General features: G+C 25.4%; 1 protein-coding gene across 1 annotated transcript; it reads right to left on the minus strand.

The window, feature by feature from the left end:
* Nucleotides 1–430: 430 nt before the first annotated feature.
* On the minus strand, nt 431–17,089 carry LOC114128070 (putative phosphatidate phosphatase). The gene is made up of 5 exons (XM_027992482.2): nt 16,727–17,089; nt 8,205–8,356; nt 4,777–5,130; nt 4,519–4,695; nt 431–1,812 (listed from the first exon to the last, which is right to left on the minus strand). The coding sequence occupies exons 1-5, from the start codon at nt 16,788–16,790 to the stop codon at nt 1,699–1,701; spliced, it is 861 nt and encodes a 286-aa protein (XP_027848283.1). The 5' UTR covers nt 16,791–17,089; the 3' UTR covers nt 431–1,698.
* Between the last annotated feature and the right edge of the window lie 1,498 nt (nt 17,090–18,587).

The following is an 18,587-nucleotide window of genomic DNA, read 5'->3' on the forward strand; positions in this document are numbered from 1 at the left end:
CTATAATATATTTTGGGTCGATTCGCCCAAACGGTCTACGCCCGCGCCCCTCTACCTCTCCTGTATTCCATAGTTCATAGGCACACCTATGTGGCTTATAGGTCAATAAATAAAAAGACGCGTTCGAAACACTTTGTCTAGTTATTTTGAGGTTAAGGTGCAAGTGTTTATAAACACGTGTGTATTTATATAACTGAATATAACTGCAAATATATAAGCAATAAGCACATATTTTTTTGTAAGACCTTTACGCATTTTTTTCTCCCGTACATTTGTGTTATTGTATAATGTGTATACATACCTACATCTAAGATTTAATTATATAATTAAATCATAGAATAGACGACACTTAATTTAATCTATTATTATATACCTATTTATTTAAAATATACTTATAGTAACTTGACGATTTAAAAAAAAATAATATGTATAATATATTAATATTCGCTATAATTTTTAATTTTATTAATTTGCAGTAGAAAACAAAAATACAATTTTAATTATCAGATCGATAAATATGTAAAGCGACAATAGTATAATACATAAACAAATATAAAAATGTTCATGATCTATTTTAAAGTAAAATAGATTTATAAATTAAATTGTATATGCAGCTAATTAGTAAAAAACAATAATATTAAAAAACAACGCATAATGCAAATGCATATTACCTATGTAAACATTAAAAATAAATAAAAGATTACCATATAAATATAATACGCATAATGTTAGTAAGTATAAAAATTAATTAATTTTGTTATTTAATACTAAAATATTATCTTAATAATAATAATAAATAAATAAAATTTGAATGGTTTATATTATTATAGTTTTTTTTTTTTAATGTGAATAGGTAACAACAATTATTATTACAGATCTTCCTTTTTTAAGTAAAATAATTAATAAATTATACTTATGACGTTATAACAAACAAAAAGTATACATTTATATGGAAGGAACATATTATAGTTATATAATTGGTGATAATGTGATATATATTATACAAGATATATAAAATATATAATGTCAAATGTGCTTTTATTTAATTACAGCGTAAAAATAAATAAATTGCAGCATATTTTTAGTCTTATATAATAAGATGTGATGATGGCCTAAAATATAATGTAAAAAAATATATTTATTAGCTTAAAATATATACCCATAACCATATAAATTATTGTAAAAACTTTTAGTATTATAATGTTTAATGAAAAAATAGCACCTAGAACAATAGCTGCACAAAATCGTGAGGACTTTATTCATTTATGAATGAAATTAATATAGTTAGGTATGTTAATAATTGATCACAATATATAGTTATAATACTTGTAATTGTATATATTTTATGTATATTATTAATATTTTAAATAACTATACATTTTCTACACTTAAATGTTATGGAAAATGTATACTTGATGAAAAAAATTAAAATGTAAATAATGCGACTGGAAATTATGTTTTCTTCATTACAATTGTTAATATTACTAAAGATAATAAATAGGTATAATTAACACAAATAATGTATATGATTTTACGGTCCAAACATATAACATTATAATTTGTTTTTTAAACTATAATGAAGAAAACAAATTTAATTTTTTTAATTTTAGTAAATTATTATTTGTAATCAATATATTAACGAAACATAATAATACTCATATTATTTAAATGCAGTTTTGAAGCATTAATGATGCATATTTATTTGAGTTCAGTTGTTTGTAAATTATTTGTAGTTTCGATGTCATCTGCTGAAGAATTACGTTTTCGAAGGGATTTATATTTTGACGCAAATAATTCCGATACGTATAATGCCTAAAACATTAAGTTTAATTCTAATATATAAGTACACAAAGTAAATACATAATTAACATCTATACATAAGTAGGTATTTCACTATGTTCGGACTTTTTCATTTTAATTATTCAGCCTTGAGTTTTTAAAATTTGCAAAAGTACAAACATCAGTGCGACACACTACATTCATAAATAGATAAGTACACATACAAGACAGGTCCTTCCAACATTTTATTTTACAGAAATTGCTGAAATATAGATTAATTTGCGTTCTTTAAACTTTTGACATTTATAATTTATAAAATTATATAGGCAACCTGTATGTGTACATATATACTTGAAATTAAATAGATATAAGTATAAAATATGATAATATTTTATATTATACATTAGTAATACCAATAATTATTGATCTTTATTCAAAGCATATATTAAAAAATAATTAAATACAATTACGGATTATGATATTTTGAGAGTTAATTATTATTGTGAAATAATAATATTTGTTAAAATGTAAAATTGTTATTATTATTTACTAATGAATAATATATGTATTATATTTTTGATGTATTTATTGTTTTAATTGTAAAAATAATAGAAAGAGCGAAATATAATTTAAAAGACTTACAAAAATATATTAACTCGTGGTATACTGTAGTGAGGTACTCCCGCCATTTAAATTAAAAACCCATTCACAACAAAATATAAACCAAATAAATAAATAAAAACAATAGATAGCCAATGAACGTGTGTTATTACTTATCTATTAGTGGTTATCAATTACTCTGTAAAAGAATAATGTAAACGAGTAATAACTATTGATATTATTTTCATATTAATAAAATAAAATCATTTTGCAATAAATTAATAAATATAATAAAGAAAGGGAATCTCTGATTCTATAGTTTTGTTACAGAACCAATACTAAAAATTATTAGGCCGAAAAATTCTTATAATAATATAAGTTCAGTGGTTTTGAAATGTATAAGCACAGGACGAGTCACCAAGAGTTTTTTCCCCAATAATAACAGTTATATTTAAAAATTTGATTTTATGAATTTATAAATATATTTACTTAAAAAATATTTTAAAATTCTTGAAATTTTTTGTACTCCTTAAAAACGTTTTCCTGAACTAAATTTTAATTTTTTGACTCATGGTCTTAATTTTACAGTAATACAATTATATTAAAAAACATTTAAATTCATAGTATACTTAAATTGAGTTTGTAATTTAATATAAATACAATAATTAACGCGTATTAAACTTACTTTGAGACTACTTTGTGTCTATTAATCGAATGAATCAATAAAGTGAAAGGTCCAAGAATAAAAAGATAGGAGTACATAAGTAACGTAGTAAAACAATTACATTTGGCTATCTACTAATAATTATTATTAAGTAGATATTTTAAATGTATGTATTATCGTTCATAAAAAAAATATTCAAATAGATAATGATGAAAATCATTTTTCAGCAATATTGTTTCGAATTACATCAAATTAAGTAAAAAACTGTTTTCAAATCTTATTGATGCGATGAGTTAAAGAAATAGTAGGTATTAATTGTCAATATATTTGTGATGAAATCGAGTAAATGGAACAAAAAGTGGAAATATTCATTAGCCCCATTAACTAATGCCGTGAAAACTAGACTTTTACTAGTAGAGTGAGTCTATTATACAAATTTTTCTCAAGTGTTGGTATACGTGTAAAATAAGACCAGTCTTTTGGCTGTTGAGTTCATCAACCATCCAATAAGCGGCGACTATAATGTATTATATTACTATTACTATAACTACAACAAAACATAATCTAAAAAACTCAATTTAATAAGAGATCAACAGAGTTTATTTTACAATTATTTTGTTTTTATAGAAAGATAGTTTTGTAAATTCAAAATTGATTATTTTTTAGTTACTTGCCTGTTTATAGTAAATGTTATACGATTTATAGATAATGGTATTACCTACCTATTTTATATTTATTTGGAAAAAATAAATTAAACATAAATTAATATTATAATATTATACATTATCATTAAGTTACACTGTAACCTACAATATGTCATATTAGTTCATCTCCATGCAGTTTATAAATCGAATATTTAAATAAACTTTTTAGACATTAATTTCCTTAAAAAGAAGTTTGAAAATAAAAAAGCATTTTTTCTAAGTTTTTTATAGTTATTCCAGAACTAACTAATCAACTATAATTAATAATTTTTCACTAAATTATTATAGCAAACTACAATTTCAAATTTGATTAATTATAATTTGTTTGATTAAAAAAAAAAATCATCATGATAAAGACGATGTTTTCTTTTTGCTTGGAATTTAAAAGTATGCGATTTTTTATGAATTATGATCTTGCAAAACATAAAGAAAAAAATCATAAATTTGAAAATATTTATTGTCTTATTATCATGAACATCTTCATTACTTCATATACGTATACATATTGTAAACAAATCTAACAGGTATACAAACTAAGTTAATAGTAAACTAATAAAATTAATTCATTATTTAAATTTTTTATCATAAACATAGAAGAATATTATAAATTAAATTTATGTATTTTGAAAGACCACAGCGTTTTTATTTAAAAATTAAGTATTTATACAAAAAAACATTAAGTGGTTTATATGAAGAATTTCCACATCAGTCTTTACATTTTATCCTTTTGAAAATTTTTTTTTTATTATTACAATTGATCATTTGGCTTACAGTTATTGTAGCAGTAGTAATTCCCAAAATTGTTCCAGCCAACACATCACTCCAATGATGTTTATAATCACTGACTCGTGATAGTGCACAAAACACTGCCATCACAATAACCACAAACTGAGCTAAGCTTCTTGCCATTCCATATTTAGATGTCTTAACTCGGGCTTGTAAATATAACTAATATATACATGTAAAACGATTATTAAATTTAAATAAATTAAACAAAATAATATGTTAAACAGATAAATTAACGCTTACCGCTAAGTAAACCATACAATAAAACGATAACGAAGAATGCCCAGAAGGAAATGATAATCTACTATCGGTAAATTTGCTGGGCCTTTCTCCGTTACATGTAAAATCTTCAATATATCTCGTTTTATTGATGTCAGAATTACAGTCCACATTGGGTTTACAGATGTCTAAAAAATGAGGTCTCAATCTTCCTATTGTATATTTACCAATGTCCGTAGTTAGTTGTGAACAAGCTGCTCCAAATAAAAACCATAACATATTGTTGTACACGGAATACAACCAGTTAGGGATTGGTGTTCCCAATAATGAATAACGCGATTGTTCATTGTTTCCCATCGAATATTCAATAAATAAAATCTATAAATATTTTTAAAGTAAGTATTATGATAATTACTTATTAAAAAGTAAAAATAAGTGTTAGTTTCAAGATGTTTAGTCCATTTTATTTTTTTTTATAAAACTTCCATAAGTCTTTATTGATAAATTATTATTGTCAATAAAGGTATACTACTTTTAAATCTAGTAGGTATAGGTATGTATTATACGAACATTTATTATTATTTACTAGCTACTATATAGTAAGCGTATTCTAATAAAACCTTTGATCAAAAATGCATAATTACACTTAAAAATGTGATATTTTAAACACTTTTCGTCTTTGATTTTTCTACCTTTAAATTGAAGGGTTACTATAAAAATGTCATAAAGAATACAATGAGATCTACTTTAACTAGTATAATACTACAGTAAATAATGAAACAATAAATTATAGGTATTGATAAAAGTCAATATTATGTTGTATCAAATGTTTAAAGTAATGTAAATACCTAATATAAATTATTTTCAAGTTTTTTAAATACCTAATTGAAATTGAATTAGTTTAATGTTTAATTTGAATTAAAAAGTACGAAAAAATGTTTTGAAACAGTGATATTGGAATTATTGAATCGTTTTATGTTTAATGAAGATATTCGAGATGATTACAATATATAGTACCTATATACGAATATCGAAAATTGAAATAAGTTGCGCCAGGCGTAGGTTTGAAAATTGTGATTGGTATTAGCACTGTTATATATATACGGTTCATAACAACGGTCAAGGTCCAACCACATATTATACAAATGACGATAGTCAATACTTCTGTACAGAGTGATGCAACAAGCATGCTCATATTATTTTATCCTGTATGCGTTTATTTAAATTATGATTTTAATAATTTTTAAGCACTATTAGTAGAAGAGTATCCTGTGACAATACAAACTTTACTTTTAATAATGAGAAGCATCCATAAAAATTATTATCTAGATGAATTTTTTAAAATGTTGGCGCATTCGATTCAAAATTCGACCAATTAATTTCCTAGTGATTATACATTTTATATCATTAAGTTAATAATTCTCAACAGTGATTTTACATAAAACTATTGCTTAGTTTTTAATGAACTAAGCAATGATCATAAATTAAGATTAATTACTATGTTTAATACCAATATTTTAAACTTGTTAATGCTGGTATCCGCAATCTTTTATTGATATTATTGTTTTTAAGTAAGTGATGATATTTTAAAATATACAGTTTTAAAAAAGTCATAACTTATTTAATATCAATATAATGCTTCGCAGGATTCTAGATAATCTTACCTTTACATTGTATAATAGATAATTTCACTATATATATCAAAACTAACACACTATTAAAACTGGTGAACTAACATTTGGTATGTCGGAAGTGAGTAAGACGGAGACAACTTATGCGGGTGCGACATTCTCTTAACGATTTGTAAAAAAATAAAAAAGCGGGTAAGTGAGTACCGCTCTGCTGTACATTAGGTGCAGTGTGGATCATTATTAAATATTATAGGAGTGTTAAATTTGAATCCAATGATAGGTATCATTGTATACGAAAAACGATTCTGAACGAAGATGATTTGTCAGCCTAGGATATAATTTCCAGTGGTTGGTGAAAAAGGTGGTTTATGTTTTAATGGCCGAATACTACAAAATTTAAGTTAAATATAATAATTATTATAAGCTAAACTTATGGAAAATCTGGTATTGAATTTTTTACTCTTAGCTACTTATACAAACATTTTTATAAATTATATCTACAAAATAATTTGCAAATATTTATGGTTTTGACGAATTTTTGTCAATATTTGAACTATAAACGCTTATAAAAAAAAAATTGTGACTAACGATTTTTAATTTTTTTTTAACTACAATAAGAACAACTCATAAGGAACCATGTAATAAATTGTCAAGTTCATCATCATTGTTTATCCACGACACTTCAAAAAAAATTCTTCCAAAAATCGAAAATTTCAGTTGTCTACAAACAACTCAAAAAATTTAACCGTGTATAGATAATGCTAATATAAACATGTGGTGAAAATTTCAAGCATTGACATTAATTATTTTTTGAGTTACAACTATGTATATAAAAAATCGATTTAATCGAAAACTGGTTTTGCGAAAAATTTCCCATTTTTCCGTCATTTTTTTTTTGTTTTTCTCGATTTTTTTAAAAACTGTTGGAAAATTTTACTTTTTAGTTTTTACCTCTATAATGCATCAAGGATATTCATTTTACCATCGGAAACCACCCCCAAAGTTTGAAATTGAAGCATTATTTCGACTAATTATGCTGTGCACAGACACAAAAAAAAAATACAAACATCATTGTAGAATCAATACATTCATCACTCCGTTCAGAATTTAAAAGGTTGGTTCCTATATGAAAAAGTTTGTTTTGCCACAGAAGACTTTAAATTATACAAACATTTAAGTTTTTAAAAATATTGTATTAAGGTAAATTTTAAATGTAATAAGAATGTGAATTAATAAATTTATTACTATAACAAAAAATAGATAAAAGTGCTTGATTAATTACCTAATATATAAGAAAAAATAAATAAACATGTTCACTTATTAATCTTGCGTAGATTTATAAAATATTATGATAGGTACGCATACAACAGCGATTCCCAACCTGGGGTACGTGACATGATCTCAAGGGGTACCCGAAAAAATTATTTTTCGTTTATTTATAATTTATATTGATATTTGGGGTACGTGAAAGTGGTGAGAGAGGTCAAAGGGTATAAGTGAATGAAAAAAGGTTGAAATAGCCGCTGCCTTAGGTTATTGAGGATGAACGCTGATTGATGGGTATAGGATACAAAGTAAAATTAAATAAATAAACCATAAAGTTGTTATTAGAAATTAATAATTAAATATATATAATATTACTTTGATAAAAACTATATATTAAGTAAAAGAAAAAATGATTTAATTATTTTTAATTAATTTGATCGTCGTACATAAATTATAATTTATAAATTAATAACACAATAATTCATTTTATAAACATGGACAAAACGTCTGGTGGCTTTTTCGATTAATTATTATGGCTATTAATTTATTACTTACTACTAATGTGGGCAGTCCTAATCCAACTGTATATAATATACTTGATGTAACAGTAGATTCTTTAAATGGATATCGAATAGATTCATCACTACAGAAGAATCCTCTTTGGTAAGGAGAGCCAAACATATAAAACATCAAAACTGGAAATCCAACTAAAAAAAAGAAAACATGTTATACAGACAATATTACATTAATGCACAAATATAAAATGTATACTTATCACAGTTACATTTTAATTTATTTCCTATATGTCTCAATTTTGTAGTTATTAATTATAAATTATCGTAATTATACTTTTTATAATTTCTTATCGTACTCGTATTTTAGAGTTTCGTTATACAACAAAGTCAATTTATATCCAAAAGTATTTATTATAGATTTAACTTATAATATAGTTCTAACAAAATGTCGCTTATAATGTAGATTTTTTACGTTTTAAAACAAATACATTTCTCACGTTCATTCCCAATGTTTCCCATAATTTCATTAAATATCATTTTCTTCGAATGTAATAAATAAATAAATTTTATTTTTTTTCAAACGATAACCTACCAGTCTAAGACTGAGTATATTAAAATATTAAAAATTAACTATAGTTTTTTCTAAAACACTAATAATTAAATGTAAGTTCTTCATTCTAAATTTTTCTTACTATTATCCACATATACAGGCGTGGATTTAGAAATCACAAATGGGGGAGGGCTTATTAACAAAAAATGATAAATAAAGAATTTGTTGTAAATATTTTTTAAAGTAATTTAATTTTATATAACTTAAAATACGGCCGAAGGGGGGGGGCTAAAGCCCCTTAGCCCCCCTTCAGATCCGCGCCTGTACATGTATTAATTATTGTATATGCTAAAAATACTGCACATCAGCCACCAGTCGTTAACTTAATAAATAAATAAAATGTTATTATAGATACTTCGTATTAAGTTATAGCAATGGTATTAATATAAACAATACGTATAGGTACGTAATTTAAACAATAATTTTACAGATTAAATTGCAGTAAATAATTGTAATAAAGAATAAGCGTATAATTTTAAAATTATATGCATAATTCAAAATATAATCAGAGTTACTTTCTTCGCTGCAAAATAAACTTAAGTACATTTAAAAGTTATCAATATTCAAACTACGCGATATGAAATTTAAAAAATTTAAAATCATTTTGTTTTTATAATACAAATGTAAGTATAATAAGTAGGTGCATAAATGTGAAATGCAAAAATTATGTTAGAAAAAAATAGTGAAAAATAAAAAATATCCGTAACTAAAGTAAGTATCCAAGAAAAAAAGTACGTAGACAATTTTTTATCGAGGTTCAAAAACTTTTGAGGAGGGATTTAGTTACTTGGGTTTTTTTTTTAATAGAGATATTTATAATATAACATTGAAGGAAACAGTTGGAAGAAATATATTAAGTTTGTACAAAAATATACACACAGTATTATATTATATTTGTGTATTGTTTAAGGGGACGTGTAAAGGTTTTGAGCGGTTACTCCTATGCCCTATTTTCAACATTTCACTATTGGACACTTATATATTTAAAAAAAAAAAAAAAGTGCAAAATGTAATAACAATATTATACTTATTGTACTAGATTGAATTTCTTATAATAGATATATATTATACTAGCTGACCCCATGCACTTCGTTGCCCGTTAAAAATGCCAATTCTATAAAATGATTCACTAAGACATTTTCATTGACCATTTTGATTTTCAATAAACTCGTTCAAGCACCACTTAAAAATGATTTTTTATTGCACACTAAATTTGTGGTACGATTTTACGAATGTACCGTGTAAATTGCAAGCTACGATCTATCATTGTTCAGACTCTACATTTATCAGTCAATGAGTTAGTCAAGTAATAATAGTATAGTCATTCTGTTTGGCTATACCCGTGAGACTCTTATGATTATGTGGTGGATTGCAGACCCCGTGAGATGTATACGTAATTTTATAATATCTAATCCTTAAGTTTCAAAGTTAAATAAATTTTTTTTTACTATAATGGAAAAATACAATAATGTTCCATCTCGTGGTTTTCATATTGTTATGTTAGTCTATTGCTGTGATTTTGAGATTTACTGTGGACATTGACTTATTTCGCTAATTCTTATTTTTGTTGTTATGGTTTTGACAAAATATATCAATAAGTCTACAACTATTATATTCAATCATAACCAATAGCAACCTTAATATAGTTTATTTTCTTGCTAGAAAGTGACGTCATTACATTACATATCATTACATTTACATAATCATCTTCTCCTGCGACCATAGGAGCGAATCATCAGTGAAAAATGTTACAAAAATGGGGAAAATAAATAATAATAATAATAGCCTACGTAACAAGTCATCATTTATGATAATTGATAACTCTTTTATTTTTTAATGTTAGAGAATCGATCAAATGCCATAAACCTTCTCCGCAATGAGCTCTTCAATTAAAAAAAAAAAAATCAAAACGATCGGTTCAGTAGTTTCCGAGAACATATCACTCAGAGGTTTTCATTTTCACATTTATATATTAGATAATATAGACATAAATACATAAAAATAAACAATTTTTTATTTATATAACTTATATATTATATATTCGTATTATGAAATGTTCATAATTTTTAACATAATAACCTTTTTCAAGCAATTAAATAATGATATATTTTGATATAATGTAAGTTTAAAATTAAACTGCATAATATTATATTAAAATGTATTTTATGATAAAAACATATTTACCCTAATGAAAACCATTAAGAGGCCAATACCAGAAAGTAACATACAATAACATTATGCGGCATGCAGTATTTATTATATAACTGCAGGCTTGATTGTAAGTTATCAGTAAAGTGCAAATTTGTATGCATTTGCATATTTATTAGGGTTGATCGTATTATGATATGCTAATAGAGCACAAAATTTGTTTCATGACAAAACGATTTAAAAAATGAAACTTTTTAGTGCATATTTTGACATTTATCTATTTTAAGGGCTTATTTTAAAATTTTAATTGCATATTTTATCTTTTAGTGCATATATCAATATTTTTTTAGACATTTTTAAAATATTATATTTTTATAGTTTCGATTAGTATTAAAATAAATTAATAGTTATATACCTACTTGTATAGGAATAAACGGTCTTTCCAAATATGGCCTTATTAGAGCTTAGATTAATAATCGGGGAAATAAATACGTAAATCAAGATAAGAAAATATCGGTTACGATCATGATTGAACATTGACATTATTTCATAATAGTTCAAAACATAATTTTTTTTTTTTTTAGCTAATTTTTATATGCTTATTTAAGATTTTTTAGCGCATATTTGATTGGTTTTTCATGCATATAAATCCACGCTCAATAGTCATAAGAATTAGAACCCTGGTAATAGTGAAGTTTTTACTTCTATAATTTTTCTCATAATATTTATTTAGAATTATTCAATTATTTTAAAATCTAAATCTAATTTTTAGAAATATGCTAGTTTACAAATATTTCATACTATAATTTCTTACAATATAATGAAAACCTGTTCAAAATATGTTTGTGAAGTATCTGCATATAAACCATTAATAATAAAAACTAGGTATAAGGTTGAAGGTATGAATGAAAATAAATGTTAACGATTATCTAAGAAATGTATTTATAAATAGTTAGTACTTACCTACCTACTATAGTAAATTATATATATACATATACATTATACAATTATAAATTTAAGAATCTAACTAATTAGTTTGAACCTATAATAATTAAAAAATTATTATTATGTAATAGTAATTTGGCATTTAGCTAGTATATTTAATATGATACATAGTATTTAAATTTGATTAAAAGCGTCAATTATAATTTAAATTCTTGAGAGTTGAGATCTCGTGTTACTTTAAAACATTACACTTTGTTTTAAATAAATAGCATGCACACACCCACGTGCAATTTGCATCATGCAAGTTATTAGTAGTGAATTATAATTTAACAAACACATCCTTAGGTACCTTTTAATAGTACAAGTCGATTATCGAGGACCTATTTTTGTGCATAACTCACCATTATTTCGCAGTAGGCAAATTATAAAATTAAATATGAAATATGTGTAGAACAAGAGTACGAAAATACAGTATGGTGTTTTATGGTTTTTAGAAACTATAGCAGTACCAATTTTTAATTTATAATAATTTTATTTCCTTTGGAAACCAGTATATTTAATAAATTAGTTTTATTTATATAACAATTTAGTTTAACACTATAGTGCAAGCATAAGTCACTATATTATAGTCGGTTCGAAATTCAGCGTCTTTACGTACAGACCGCTGTACCGGGTGGTCGCGCCGTCAGCGTACAAATGCCGATAAGAGCTGTATGGTGTCAAAACATAGTCCCTTAAAAGGTAGCATATATTATGTATTATGTATGTGAGGACACGGGGATAGAATAATGTAAAGAAATAGGGTATGGGATAAAAGCAACCACGAGTACAAAAAAATGTAAAGAATACGATAAACTGCAAATGCAAATTATTTAACGAACTAAATTAATATGACAGTTAATGAAAGAATACAAAAAAAAAAAAACTATTCGAATACTTACTGAGTAATTAATTATACATGCGATAATACATTCAGAATCTCGCAAATTAAAATGTAATTATATAATCATATATATTTTATAAGCTCATTTTATTTTTTGTCTTTCTTGTACATAAAAAATAATAATATATAGCAACTTACAGTTATTGAAGATGGAACACATTTAATATAGTTTGTACTTATGAATAATCGTTTATATATTATAAATCGATTATATCGTCTTAAGATGATAAAGAAATATAGACCGATACATTTGACTGAGACGACTTATAAAGAGATTGCAGATAACATCAATAACCAGTGCAATAAAGTTATTGGGTGAGTGGTCGACAGTGACCAAAAAACATCACCAAATCACGGTGGTTCAAAATTCCGATAATAATCTTTAATCATCCTCAACAACAATATGTTAAGTTGTATTACGTAATTATATTAATTGTATTTCTTCTTTGAGGTGGGAGAGAAGAGGAAGACTTTATCACCTACCCCTAAAAATAATTTTATTGTAAGGGAAAAACATAGACATATAGTTAGGGTTAATCTAACCTATAGGCATATAGAAAATGTTAAGATAAGAGCTAGTGGGAAATTTTAAGAGAAGTTTGTGAATTTAAAAACGTTTATATTATTATAAAAATTATAAAAAAGAAAACCTTGTACGAATATTCAATATTGTAACATATTGTAATAATTTCACATTATAAAACGTTAACTCCCCCCTCCCACCACATAACAATAGTTTTTTCTGATTAGTATGTATTCGAGAAAATGACAAGCTCACTCGAGGGCGATATTCAATTACTACTGGTATAAATACTTTATATTATGTTAAAATAATATTTCTATAAAAGTTTTGTGAAAAATACAAGTCTGCACTGTTATTTTATTTTGGATGACTAACTAAATAACAAAATCTTATTTGTCATAAACCGGTGTTCCGATATACTCGCTTTTAATAGGTAGGTAACCAACCTACATCAAAATATTCTAAAAAATATAATTTATTAATAATTTTTAGTAAAATTCAAGTTAACGCCGCAATAAGACTACAAATAAAAAGTGTTATAAACAATAATATTATGAATAATCTACAGCTCGTATTATAGGTACTTTTTATCTTAAAAGTACACATACAATCTCTATAGAATAAAATATCATCTTACATCTATATGTATGATATCAATTATTTTTACACTAACAATCACACCAAAAAACTAGAAACACAGAAAAATATAGGGAGGTTTAATGCAATAAAAAATATATAATTTTAATTACAATTATAATTGAATTTGTAATTATTATATAAGTTATACTCAATAAAAACACAAATTTGGTTTTTTTTTCATTACATTTTTTATGTTTTGGATTTCTTTTTTTTCTTTTTTTCGTGATCATTATTAAAATTGTTATTTAGTAAGTACTGTCTATACTAGAAAATTGATTATCAAGTAATTATTTAATTCTTACTATAGGTATAATAAAAAATCGTAAGTCACACACCATTTGAATTTAAAACAGTTAAACAGCTTGAATAATCATAATTTTTTCTCTTTTTTTAAGTTTGCTATTATATGTTCCTACTTATACTAATATTAAATTGAAATAACTCTTAGGTAATGTAATAATCGAATAATTGTGGGGCTGTGAACTTACGAAATTTCTGTAATTAATATAGGTATATACCTATAAAAAGTATATAAAAATATGATTTATTAATTTTTTTTTAAGTTACTAAAAAATCTTAACCAATAAAAAAATACAAAAATACTTGACAATATTCGTGATTATATAAGTTGTCATTAGTTTTATATGTTAAAAGATAATAATCTAATAAATTTTGCTAACATTATATAAGCCAAAAAATTACTTGAATTTTTTTTCTTGTTCTTGCGTGACATTAAATTATGAAAAATATAAATAAGAAAACATAGATTAAATAAATTTAGACTATTGTTTATTAGTCATGGCGTTATTTTATGTCTAGTTTCTATGTGTATAAACTTTTTTAACTAATCTAAAATTTGATTTTCTGGAAGACACCAACAATGATGAAAAAGTGCTCACGAGTGCTTTACGTGCTTTTAAATAATGAATAAGAGAATTTTAATTTTTTAATTGTCACAAATGTCCATCCCTGATAATATAGGGTATATGTATGATTAGTATGTATGTATACATAATATACGTAGGTATTACAAATATAATATGTATTAACTACTAATTACCTATATTCGTAATTATTCTTTTCGAGAAACTTAGTGAAACGCTATAGCAATATCGTAACAATAACCGTATTATGTAAAAAAATACCCAATAAGAATAAAAAAGTAATTTTTTCGGGAATAAATAAATATCAAATAGGTATATTGGAATTAACTTTCACGAAAAAAAAAAGGAACTATGATAATAATTGTAAAAGTAAAAAAAATTGTTTATTATTATTTAAACTAATTCAATGATTTTCATTGCAGTATATTATTCTTGGCTCTAATGTGAACAAAACAACACTAGCATTTAACATAAGGTTCTGTATTCGTCATTTTAACATTAATCTTTGAATATTGTATTAGAGCAGTGCTATAGTAGTCATAGTCACGCCTTGTGGATTAATGCAAATATAGGTATCTATGTATGATATTCAAATGAAGCAATCGAAATAATATAAAAAGAACATGATCTTTATCCTTTATCCAAACAAATTGCTATAGATATACCTATATTATGTGTACTATGTACTTTATTAGTTTATTACCTATATTATAATAAAGCTCAGTGGTTTTCAATCTTTTTAAACACGACATAATGTGCTCTTTATAAAATTTTACAATCTTAGCATTGTAACCATAAACAACTTAATTTTAAAGAACACTTTTTTTGTTGTCAACATTTAATATTTTAAATCAAATTAAATACAACTGTATTTTATTATACATAATATATTTTTATTAATTACTATTACTATTATTATTATAAAAAAAAATTAAAAGCTCGGCGTACAACAATAGGTGGTGAATTCTCCGGCACAACGGTTGAAAACCACAATTATAATTGTACATACTAGGTATTATATAAATACCTCAATATTCGCCTATTTAAATCCCAGGCTTAACTTTCAAAACTAACGAATTACAAAGGTTATTATACGAGGGAAAATTCCCATAGGTATGAAAATAGACTTATTGTAAAAAATATATTTTAACTGTGTTATAGTATTATAGTATGGACAGCATGGGCTTGATTTGGGTGTTTTTTGGGCACGAGGAATGACTGAATACCGTATGATGTTATTTCATTCACAATTTAACAATAGAGAATTTTGATAGGTATTATAAATAATAAATGTACAAAATCTAAAATACTATGTTTATAAATATATGATAAATAATAATTAATAGTGTTTAAAATTGTGTTGATATTTGAATATAACTCGATGACCTAAATAGTGACAACGACTTCAATGTTATGAATGTCGGTTAGGTAAGTACTTAGGTATATTTTTAAAATTATTTTAACAAATCATATTATAATAATAAAAAGTTCTTTTTCTTTTTTGTTACTGTAATAATAAATATTTAACTTGGTAACGTTTGTACTTTCAGAATTATAAAATATATAGTAATATATAATTTACCAAAAAATCAGTAGGTATAAAATCCAATATTTAGGAAACTGAGGTTATCTAAAGCGGGCAACAGATATTCAGAACATAGGTAACATATCTTGATACGTGTAATTATAGTTATAATAATTTTTTTTAACTGATGTATATATTTTCTAACCTTCCTCACTTATTTTTAAATTGTTCTCAAAATCAAGTTATAATGTTCGGTAAGTGCGTAAACAATAAAATTTGATGTAGACTTTGAATAAAAGCCTAAGAAAGATGTCAGATAATATGTTAAGTAAGACAAATTCTTACCTGAACCTAAGCATAATAAGTCGACGATAACTTTATGAAATAATTTTTTTGAATCTCTGTCCATGGTTGAATTTTTACCAGCAATATGTTCTCAAAATACGTGGTAATTAATTATGGACTGAGTAACTGTTAACCAAGCACCGTCCTCGGCCAACGTCAGACGTAAACTAAATCAACTAAACACTAAAATCGGTAAAATCGACGGTAGATAACTAACATCGATCCGAGTAAACGCTATAGATAATTTTTTTTTAATCTTTAACCGAACACGATTGGAAGTAGGACGACGTTACGTCATAAAAGCCGTACGGCAATGTTATTGTTAAACTTTTTATTATAAGCGATTACGTTATCATCCTCGGTCAACGCATTTCGGTCAAATTATATTTTATACTCTACGGGTCAACGTCACGAATTATTATCACTGATATCTTGATAAGTCTAGCCAGTGTAACCAATGTGACAAAAATGTGTTTGATATTTCGGATTGGATGTTTTCTGTGAAGACTACAATTATGTCAATTAAAGATACATTTTAGGAGACAATAATAATAACTAAAAAGGTATTATAATTTATAATATCGAGCGTAGGTGTCTAATCCATAGTGTACATACTGTAAAAGCGCCATTTGCTCTTTAGAAAATTCGTTCACTACAAGTTACGAGTTTAGTAAGAACTTATGGATACCGTGGTCCATGGTTAATTGGATTATTCGGATTATCGGATTATCCTAAATAATAAATATAAATGGCAGTGATTTTGTTATACCACAACCACGAACTCAGATATCTTTATTGTACCCACGATTTATAATATGGTTGCTCGACAACCTATGATAAGATCGTTTAAAGTGGCAACCAAAATACCAAATTAAATAACTAAATCAGCTGGAATATTGACCACTAACAGTTGCGACATGATGTGTTGAGTGTTTGATATAGAAGCAGAATTTTAAATTTACGACTTAATGAAGTATTTGCGCGGTATTTGAGCTTAAAAGCCTGGTCACTATTACATTCAAGTGCTAGTGGAAAATAGTGACTTTGGTGCACTATTTTATGACTCGCTCCGGGCAATCAATAACCACACAATCTTTAATAATTAAATCGTGGTTGTACCGAATACCAGTCATGGGATACGGGAATGGGAAACATCTATTTGTTTTCATAGACTCTTTGTTAACACCACACACGTAGATAAAGATTGGATAGCCAAACTATCTCTAATAATTGTAATTGGCTTTTTCATTGTTAGCCCATTCCTTCTTAGCCCTTTGTATATAGTCATTTACTCATATAAGTATATGAGTCCAGTGCTGATCTCAGATAAGAGTAGTCGTACGTTTTCCAGGTACATGGCATATTACCTATGTACTTGTTGAATGCACGACATAGTAGGTATCGAATATTATTTGAAATTTGAATGAATCGAAACACTAATTTCATCCTTGAAAATCTTGTCTCTCTACATTCTAAATTTTGAATGGGTCGTACACTCGAGCCATGTAAGTAGTCAGTACTAACAAGTAACTACTAAATAGTAAATGTTAATAGCACTCAGCTATCACTCGCCTGCAGCTTGGCTATTAGTTATGAGTTATGGCGCTAATACGCTATACAGAAGCAGAACGATTAGAACGGCGAGAACGCTCGTCTTGGCGTCTTTCGATTCCCTCTTACATAGTTACATTTAACTATAAATCTATAAACATTAAACATCAACAGCTGCTATTTTGTGCATAGTATAAGTATAATAATACTATAATGAAGTGGAGTTACGCCCCACTGCCCCAGCGCAATAGCGCACAACTGCACAAGTCGGCCGAGACCGACATTAAGCTAAATGCGCACTGCGCAGTGG

The sequence above is a fragment of the Aphis gossypii genome, chromosome 3 (genome assembly GCF_020184175.1).
Source record: "Aphis gossypii isolate Hap1 chromosome 3, ASM2018417v2, whole genome shotgun sequence".
Taxonomy (NCBI): domain Eukaryota; kingdom Metazoa; phylum Arthropoda; class Insecta; order Hemiptera; family Aphididae; genus Aphis; species Aphis gossypii.

Excerpts from the sequence above, each read along its gene's own strand:
- LOC114128070 (XM_027992482.2), bottom strand. The coding sequence starts at position 16,790 with ATGGACAGAGATTCAAAAAAATTATTTCATAAAGTTATCGTCGACTTA. Across the intron at positions 8,357-16,726 it reads CTTATTATGCTTAGGTTCAG|TTGGATTTCCAGTTTTGATG; the intron begins GTAAGAATTTGT and ends TCTTTTTTTTAG. Across the intron at positions 5,131-8,204 it reads TAGGACTGCCCACATTAGTA|ATTTTATTTATTGAATATTC; the intron begins GTAAGTAATAAA and ends AAATATTTATAG.